The sequence below is a fragment of the Bidens hawaiensis genome, unplaced genomic scaffold (genome assembly GCF_021521415.1).
Source record: "Bidens hawaiensis isolate Kalapana, Puna unplaced genomic scaffold, B.hawaiensis_p1.1 tig00007857_1, whole genome shotgun sequence".
In the NCBI taxonomy this organism is placed as follows: Eukaryota; Viridiplantae; Streptophyta; class Magnoliopsida; order Asterales; family Asteraceae; genus Bidens; species Bidens hawaiensis.
Window position 1 is genome coordinate 965,130 of NW_027491544.1, and position 10,118 is coordinate 975,247.

The following is a 10,118-nucleotide window of genomic DNA, read 5'->3' on the forward strand; positions in this document are numbered from 1 at the left end:
ATCGAAGAGGAGGTACACAAAAGAGATCAAAGATAGATATGGGCCCATATGTGACATTGTTGGCAAAGAATTTGGGTGTTTTAAGAAATATAATCAGGAATATTTGACACGCCGGCCGGTGGTTGAGTATATTGGTGTAAGAGAGTTGAGGTCGGCTGGGATTTTAGCGCCCTTTGATCCATTAGCATGGGAAGGGGCTCGTTTGGGTCCTACAGAGCTTCTACCTCCTGATTCTGAGGTCGCCGCGACGATTCGAGTTGAGTTGCCTACCCGACATCAGAGGCCGTTACACAGACAAGAGAGACCGGGAAGACAATATCCAGTTCGAGAGCCCCGTACTTACTTTGGATTCTTTATATGACAGGATGGAGTCGACATTCAACCACATGCAGGGTTACGTGAATGAGCAGTGTGATGGGATTAGACAGCTGATGAGGGACAGTCAACAGAGACAACATGAGAATATGAGGCATTTGATGACTGGATTGCACATTGATCTGCCTGATTATTTGAGACAGCCGCCTGTGTCAGGGCCCAGTGGGCCGAGTGGTTCAAGTTTCCCGGGAGGTTCGGGAAGCTATGGTTATGGTCATGGATATGGGTATGGTGCGCCGTTTTATGGGCCGGGTTTGCGTGAATTTGAGGAAGCTGAGCCATATCAGACATTGGAGCAGAGTGAGGAAGAAGATGAAGACTAAGTGTGGGGACGTCCTAGCAAGCATTGGGAGTTGTATCTTTTTATGTTTTATTTTTCTTTTATGATGTTTTTATTTTTCGTTGGTCTGTATAATTATTATCTGAACTTGTATGGCTGGGAGGATGGGTTGGTGTGATGTTTTCCAGGACACCTAATTAGACTTTATTTTCTAGATATTCTATTATGTATTCACTTAGGTACGTCGAGTGGAGAAGCCGTGTCCGTTCAGAAATGAGAGAATGAGATAAATAATCATGGCGAGCGAAGCGGTGAGGAGAGACTTCATGGCGACGAGACTGGCACTTTGACAGTCTTCCGTATTACCAGCTAAGTCTTTTCCTTTTTACTTTGTTTTTATGTTTTTAGTTTTTAATTTTTAGCTTTGTTTTGTTTTTATTTATTTTTGTATTTTTAGGTTTTGTTTTGTTTTTAAATTTTTGAGTCGTGTTTCCGTCCCTGCATTGAGGACAATGCAAATTTTAAGTGTGGGGATGGGAATACATATGTTTTTTTCTGGGAATACATATGTTTTTTTCGTTTTAGTTTTTTTCGTTTAAATTTTTATTTAAAAAAGTTTTGAAAAATATCCTTTGAAATTGTTTTTTTTTTTTTTTGCGTATAAATGGGAGATGAGGATATTTATCGGGAATCGGTTTTTCAAACCGAAGTGTTATCTCTTTTTCTTTTAAGACATCTCGGCCAAAAGTATTGACGATACAAGAACATCACAATGAGGAGCAACAACTTTTGATTATAATCCATGAGAAACCTGTCAATAAACAAGCAAAAAAAACTCTAAAACTACCCTATTTGTTGCCAAAAACTTTTGTCGAAAATAGCCAAATATAAAACACGTGACAGTTCAAATGACATAATTGTTTAGAATACAAAACACATAATGGTCTGATGGCAATGTCATCCCAATACATCCAAAAACAAAACACATAATGGTTCAAATTACACCAAACACACAAAACATATACTCATATCCCTCCTTACTTGAACATCCCCAACGTCGCCCCTGTCATCTTCATCCACCCTTTCAACACCTCATAGTCTGATGGCAACGTCATCCATGCTTTTCACCATATGCTTAAGTGCATCATGCTTATCACTAGCCAAGTTATCTAGGGTAATGGAGGTTTTAGCCTTTTTCTTGGGCCTAACTTCTGAATCATTAGAGGGTCTAGCCTTATTATTGGATCGAACACTAGGAGAGCCATATGATTTGTTGTAGTTGCTTGTTAGAGTTGTCGAAGGCATGCAGATGAAGGAACAAAAAATAAGGTGAAGGCATAGGGGTGGCATGGATGGTTGGATATTATTTTATAGATTAGATTTTGTTTGGGTTTGGAGATGGTCGCCGGTGGTGGGACAACTTAAGAAACCCATAGGTGAGAAATACATAGAGTTTGGTATTTGTTTATATTTTGTTTTTAATTTTTAAGGGCTAGTTTGATCATTTCACATCCTATTAAAAAAATAAAAGTTAACGACAATCAGGATAAAAAAAACTAAAGTGTGACATTATATGAGCTTTAGGAATGTATGGCGTACTTGTTGAAATTAAAGGACGTAATTCGCAAATTGCCCCCGATATAAAAGACGTTATTCCATTATACATTTTAATCTACAGTTCGTTGTATATTAAATAGAGAATGCAAAATGTGAAATCTGATGAAGAAGCAGGGAACAAATGAACGAAAACCATGTTCAACTAACATTACCAAAATCGCTATTGTAATTCAGACCATAACCTAATCAAATATGCGGGTAAGAAGCCGATAACATAACCTAATCACATGTAATAAGAAACATAAATATACCAAAGACGAGTAAGGAACTCAGAACAGTACTGAGAATTTTCTCTAAAAGAAAACAACTTAAGTTTACACAATTGTAAACATTCACAAACCATACCAAACATTTTAAGCAGAAACCCTATCTCTTCTTTAATCACACTATTATTATTATTATTATTATTATCAATCAAGTGTTTCAAGTGATTAAGAAAACAAGAGACTCAAGTAATCCAAACCCCCTCTCAATAATCAAATCTCTCTATATTCTCTCATCCATCAGGTATGTATAGTCTACACACACCCACTTCATTTCCTCTTTGTATTTTTCTGTAATAATCATAAACTTACTAACCTAGGGTTTGGTTATTCATTTCCAACTTGGGTTTGTTCATCAGATCATCATGTCTCTGAGGCCAAACGCCAGGACGGAGGTTCGCCGGAACCGGTACAAGGTGGCGGTGGATGCGGAGGAAGGACGGCGGCGGAGGGAGGATAATATGGTTGAGATCCGGAAGAGTAAGAGGGAGGAGAACTTGCTTAAGAAGCGTCAAGTTGTGCCCGCCGCTCAGCCGTTGGCTTCGGGTGTTCCGATTCAGACTTCCACCGAAAAGAAGGTATATTTTGTTATCCGATTTGTGATTGTAGGATTTGATGTGTGTAGTTAGGGGTTATTTGCCTGATTTTGTTGGAAGAATTGCTTGTATTTGAGATGCGGGTCTCTGCAGTTTTGGGCTAAAACCGAACAAAAAAAATGAAGTTTTGGTTTTCGGTTTTGGATTTGGGTTTTTCGGTTTTGCTAGTCGGGATAGTAATTTTCAAGCCAAATAATTTGACCCGTGATATTTTGAAAGCGGGCCTAACATTTTTTACCTGATTTTGTTGGAAGAATTGGTTGATTAGAAGTATTTGAGATGCGGGTCGGTGCAGTTTTGGGCTAACAACCAAAGTTTCGGTTTTTGCGGTTTTCGGGTTCAATTTGGTTTTGGATTTGTTTTTTTTTTCAGTTTTACTAACCGGGTTTGTAATTTCGGGCCAAAAAAATTTGGCACATGATATTTTGAAATTGAGTCTAATATATATATTTTTTAAATTTGATAATTTATAGAATATTGTACATTTTGGTCTAGAACATTAAGAGCTTTTAAAAGATACCTACATTTAAAATGATTTAATCTTATACAATTAGACAAAAATAACCGAGTAATGTTAAAAATAAAATAAATACCCAAGTTTATAAAGCATAAACGATTCAACAAAAAAGTTATTCAATAAATCGATTTTTTTGGTTCGGTTTTTCACAAAACCAAACCGTTCGCTTTTAGTTTGGTGTGGTTTTTTGATTTCGTGCACACCTCTAATTTGAATAGTAGTGACATTAGATGTTGTTACTGAATCAATAGTTGTGGGGATTGATTGCATACTTTCTAGGTTAGAAGTTTTGCAGTCGTGATGTGCATAAATTGGGTTAGGGGTTTACAATTTTCATTAGTTTGTATGATTATATGTAACTGGTTGAAGGATCATGGTGTGCATTAATTTTACCCTTGTGTGTGTGAATGGCACGGGATATTCTTGAATAGGTTTCTAAGTTTTATAGTTGTTTACATTTGTGTTTATACTACTTGAAGGTGCATTGATTGTTAGTGATTTATAGGTTTCCTATGTATATTCGTTTGTGTATTATATATGTATATGTATAATTTATAACCAAGAGCATTAATTTTTATTTCCTGCTGGATTAGAGCTCCTAAAATATAACTGGATAGGCATGGCATGGGTAATCACACTTGCAGTTGTGATATTTTTTGTACACTTGTTTCGCTTCTCAGATAAATTTAAGCCTGCGTGTGTCTAAGTATTTCAAATAGAAAGGGATAAATACATAGGAATGATTATGGACAATTGATCACATTATTAATTTAGTTAAGATTGAGGCGATAGCAAGGCAAAAATAAATAAGAATTTAAAAATGGCTTAAAGGGTGAAAAAAGGCTTCTGAAGCCAACTTTGACTTCTTTGGTTTGGATCTAGTTCCACCCAATTTGAATCTCAAGTAGCTTATATACTTAATTGCTTTATTTAAAAATCTATACCATAGAATCAAGTTTTAATTTTAGTACAACATTTGTTTTGTGTGTGTGTGTGTGTGTATTTAAAAAAAATGTTCTTCACAACCTGAAAGTAACATTACAAACGTGATTCCATGTCTTGGCGCTTAGTGTATCTGTGAATATATATACACACACATGCACCAAAAATCTCCAGTGAGAAGTGAAACAAATACGGGTCTAATGCGTACAATTATTCAAAATTTTTAAAACATAATGAACAAACCACTGCGGACACACAATCATTGAAGATATCCAGCCAAGTAGCGCTAGACAGGGGCGGATTTAATATGGCTTCCCTGGGTTCACGGGAACCCATTGATTTTCAAATTTTACGTTAAAAGGATATATAAAAAGTATTAGTGAAACCATAAGATTTTTAGAAGTGAACCAATACCAAAAAGTTTAAGATGGTGTAGTGGTAAACTTCTTTAAAACCTTCCCAATCTTTTGAATTTTGAAAGGTCTCAAGTTCAAGTCTTTCTAAATCCTATTTTGGTAACTTTCTTTTTCTTGTTGGTAAACCATTATTGTGTATTTAGTTGGGGTTTTTAATAGCTAAAAAAAGAACGTTTTCGCTTCTGATTATTTCCAGACATATTCACACATCACGCATCCACAACCCATTTATTGTAATTTTTTATTTTCATTTTTAATGACCTTACATGTTTTTTAAATTAACATATTGTTTTATTATGATTTTGTATTATATAATATTCTCCGGCAAGGCCCGACCGACCCGAAAAATTTAACGCTTGGTTTTGTGAAATTTGAACACTGAAAAAAGGTGAACCATAGAAAAAAAATCCTGGATCCGCCACTGGCGCTAGATGGATAAAATTACTTGAAAAAATCTCATCCCACAGCTTCATTCACCTTCCCAAAACCTAAAAGAAAGAAGTCAAGAACCACACCAATATCCACAGACAAAAACTATACATAGGTATCAGTTATGTGATAAGCCTTATCCATAAGTTGTTAGTTTTAATCTAATTACACTTACCGATTGTGAATGTATCCTTTATCCATGTCCATGAAAAACTATAATATGAAAACCACTACACGATATACACAATCGGCAATCCATGCAAATCCAAAATGAGATTTAAAATAGTGGTACATGGATTGTGTATATTGTGGCATGGCTTTCAGTTTTACCGTTTTTCATGATATACTCAATCCATACACGATATTCATTTTGCTTTACTTGGCTGGATATATTCAGTGGTTGGATGTATGCCCTCACTAGTTTGTTCATTAGGCTGTAACAAAGTCATGCTTTACTGCATTAGACTCATCTTTGTTTCACTTCTTCATTGAAGATATCTGGCTTGTTTGTGCGTAGATGCTTGCCTTTGGTCCTAAATGGTGAACCTACAGGTCATTAGTATTTTGAGGATGGTGAGTTTGACTAAGTTTTTCTTCTGTAAAGATGAACTTTCACAATTGGATACAAAGTGCATAACATTAGGCAAAGAGTTAGTTAATTTGTTGGTTGGATTGGTAGGTGTCTTTCTTGTTCTATGTATCATTCGTATTATTATGTACTGATGTCTACCCTGCTATAAAGATGAAGTTGTCGTGTATCAGTTGAATATCATGATATGCAAATAAGGTTCCACTTACCATTACATGATTGTTACCATTTTAAATCGTTAAAAAATAATGATGAAATTGCAGTTAGAAAGTCTTCCTTCTATGGTTGCTGGGGTCTATGCAAATGATAACAGTATGCAGCTGGAAGCAACTACTCAATTTCGAAAATTGCTCTCTATTGGTACAATTTTTACTTTTTGAATTTATATTTTCTTTCAAGACATATTATTTATTATTGACCATTAAACTTTATTTCACAGAACGGAGCCCACCAATCGAGGAAGTTATACAATCTGGTGTGGTACCTCGCTTCGTTGAGTTCTTGATGAGAGAAGATTTCCCACAGCTCCAGGTCAGCATTATATTATCTGTTTGTTTACTTATTTGTGTTTTAGCATTCTCTTATGAGCTCATAAAACATTTACAGTTTGAAGCCGCGTGGGCCCTCACAAACATTGCTTCCGGTACTTCTGAAAATACAAAGGTTGTAATCGATCATGGGGCGGTCCCTATATTTGTTAGGCTTCTTGCTTCTCCAAGTGATGATGTTCGTGAACAGGTAATATGTGAATAATATATTAATATTACTTACACAAAATGGATATAAATGTTTCTTGTATATAACCGTGTTTTTGTTATTTAGGCTGTATGGGCGTTGGGAAATGTTGCTGGTGATTCGCCAAGGTGCCGCGATCTTGTTCTCGGTCAAGGTGCTTTGCTTCCATTGCTGGCTCAGTTGAATGAGCATGCTAAGCTTTCCATGCTGAGAAATGCCACCTGGACATTATCAAATTTCTGTCGCGGGAAACCGCAACCTCCTTTTGAAGAGGTTGTTTACCAGTTGTTTTGGTATTCAATTTTCAGTCAAATGACCCGATTGGCCCATTTGTAGGCCTGTAAATGAACTGGATGAACACAAAAGGAGCATGTTCGTGTTTGTTTGTTGATAAAGTGAACGTGTTCATGTTCGTTTATGTCCGTTTGTTAACATCATTAACGAACAGTTCACAAATGTGAATGAACGTAATTGAACATAGATGCACGAACATAACTGAGCTAAAACCTATTAAAAGTAGACTAAATTGTAATGAGCCTAAAATTTTGAATATATATATATATATATTCGTTTAAATCCATGTATGTTCGTTATTTAAGTTTGATTATTTTCATTCTTTTACATTCATCAATATATATATTGATGAATGTAAAAGAATGAAAATAAGCAAACTTAAATAACAAACATACATGGATTTAAACGAATGTTCACGAGCATAAATGAACGAACAAGACATGCGCTCATGTTCGTTCAGTTAACTATATGAACAAAATAATGAACTTCCCGCAGAACCATTAATAAACGGTTTGCTGAATCTTTAGTTTGTTTACTGGTCTAGTGGTCTACGCATTTTCCCTGCTACTTTTTAGTATAGTATTACAACAATCTGAACAACTAATTTGCAGACGAAACCAGCATTGCCTGCACTTGAACGACTTGTTCATTCAAATGTTGAAGAGGTTTTAACCGACGCATGCTGGGCTCTATCTTATCTGTCTGATGGTACAAATGACAAAATTCAAGCTGTCATTGAAGCTGGTGTATGCAGGCGTCTTGTTGAGCTCCTCCAGTGAGTCATATTTTTATTGTAAATTACTATCATAATAATTCAGATTTTGACTAACAGTTTATGTAACATAATGTCCCAGGCACCCGTCTCCTTCGGTCCTCATTCCTGCACTTCGAACTGTCGGTAACATTGTGACAGGTGATGATCTCCAAACTCAGGTACGAGGCTTGTACCGAACTTTGTATATCATAAATCATAAATATTTATATATTGCATGAGACCGTATGTATCCGCGACTTGTGGTTGTTTATGTTGTTACAATTTTTCATGTGGATGATTAATTTTGAACACAGTATCTAGAGTAATTGGCAGATTTATGTTGCCTTTATTATTAAACCCAAGTTTGTGATGTGTGATTTAAATAACAATTATTATTATTATTATTATTATTATTATTATTATTATTATTATTATTATTTTATTCAGTGTATTATTGAGCATGGTGCACTCCCATGCCTGCTGAGCTTGTTGACCAATAACCACAAAAAGAGCATCAAAAAAGAAGCCTGCTGGACTATCTCAAACATCACTGCTGGAAACAAAGAACAAATTCAGGTAAAACACACACGCACACACACACACACACACATATATATATATATATATATATATATTATAGGGTTTGGATCTCTTTTGAACTGTAAAAATATAAACACTTCAAGAACTGTTAACAGCCAATCATTTATTATTTTATGTATCTATCTGTATTTACTATTTAATATAATCAGAGACTAGTTTTGTCATTTATAAAATGTAATTTTCTGATTACCTATATGTAATCATAAAATTACTTACAAAACTACCCTCAAATTAATAAAAATCAAATAAATAAAGTGGTTGTTTGTTAAGAGTTCTTAAATTTTTTGGAAGTTCTGAAGAGATCCTGATCCTATACGCGTGGCGATCCTAATCGCACACACGCATATATATCTTGCAGCTATATATTTTCATAATTTTAATCACAAGCTAAAAAAAATATTTGTAGTCTGTAATTGAGGCTGGGTTAATAGCTCCCCTGGTGCATCTCCTCCAAACTGCTGAATTTGATATAAAGAAAGAAGCTGCGTGGGCCATATCGAACGCGACTTCCGATGGCACTAACGAACAAATCAAGTATGCTATAAATTTATAATTATAATTACTGAATGTGTTATCTGTCATTACAATACCAATACCATATAATAATAATAATAATAATAACAATAATAATGTATGGTGATGATGATTTGTAGGTACTTGGTGAGTCAGGATTGTATCAAACCGTTGAGTGATCTTCTTGTATGTCCCGATCCAAGGATTGTTACCGTGAGTTTAGAAGGACTCGAGAACATATTGAAGGTGGGCGAAGCAGAGAAGAATTTGGGTAATACTGGAGAAGTTAATTATTTTGCCCAACTGATTGACGATGCGGAAGGTTTAGAAAAGATTGAGAATTTACAGTCTCATGACAATAATGAAATATATGAGAAAGCTGTTAAGATTCTCGAGACTTATTGGTTGGAAGAAGAAGAGGAGCCCGTTGGTGATGGTGCGCAAGCTGGTTTCAACTATGGTGGGTCCAATGTTCAAGTTCCACAAGGAGGCTTTAACTTTAACGGCTGAAGGTGAATCATGAATTTTTTTATTTTTTGAATCAGGTTACATTAGGAACTTTTAAGGAAAATGTTAAATTAGATTATTCGGGTATGTGCAGGGGTTTTGCAGAAAGGCGTCGGGCGGGTCAAAGATGAAGTCTGGTCAAGTGTAGTCGGGTCAGGTCAATAAACAAGTGGGTTCATGGTTTGGGGTCGGGTGGGGCAATTTTTGTGTTTCTTTTTTTACCTCGAGACGTTGAATGTTTTGGAACAATGTTCGAGGGGAATATTGTGTATCGAGTCAGGGCATTTGTTTTTTGTATGAGTCAGCGAGTGTATATTCATATGTTCTTTAAATCTATATAGACCATATTGTAATGGTTAAATTGATGTGTTTATTGTCTATGTGATGAAGTGTTAAAACCGTTGTTGAAGCACATGACATGTTAAGATATTCTCGAAATGTTTATTGTGTAACCGAAGAATGCTTTAAGCGTTTGCCACAATCAACCGTGCCATTTTGGTGAAGATGATGTTGGCGCGGGCTTAGATACTTGCTCAATTTGTTTGTGAGTCGACGGATAAGCCATGTGGTGATGGTGGCCAAATATAAGCAGTTTTCTGATAACTAAAGAACATGCATTGAAACAAAACCAGATTAAGTCAGAATGCGAAAAAAAAAAGGTGAGCATTAAACAAGATCCAAATAATAAATA

The 10,118-nt window shown here is 35.4% G+C and overlaps 1 protein-coding gene across 1 annotated transcript; it reads left to right on the top strand.

Moving 5' to 3' along the window:
* Positions 1-2,900: 2,900 nt before the first annotated feature.
* On the top strand, positions 2,901-9,782 carry LOC143636288 (importin subunit alpha-2-like). Its single transcript, XM_077103926.1, has 11 exons — positions 2,901-3,113; positions 6,288-6,384; positions 6,464-6,555; positions 6,631-6,762; positions 6,847-7,032; positions 7,665-7,828; positions 7,908-7,986; positions 8,255-8,383; positions 8,814-8,941; positions 9,061-9,432; positions 9,522-9,782. The coding sequence occupies exons 1-10, from the start codon at positions 2,901-2,903 to the stop codon at positions 9,428-9,430; spliced, it is 1,590 nt and encodes a 529-aa protein (XP_076960041.1). The 3' UTR covers positions 9,431-9,432; positions 9,522-9,782.
* Positions 9,783-10,118: the final 336 nt, after the last annotated feature.

Coding starts and splice junctions, on each gene's coding strand:
- LOC143636288 (XM_077103926.1), top strand. CDS start 2,901: ATGTCTCTGAGGCCAAACGCCAGGACGGAGGTTCGCCGGAACCGGTAC. Junction 7,033..7,664: donor CGCAACCTCCTTTTGAAGAG/GTTGTTTACCAG, acceptor ACTAATTTGCAG/ACGAAACCAGCATTGCCTGC. Junction 7,829..7,907: donor CGTCTTGTTGAGCTCCTCCA/GTGAGTCATATT, acceptor ATAATGTCCCAG/GCACCCGTCTCCTTCGGTCC.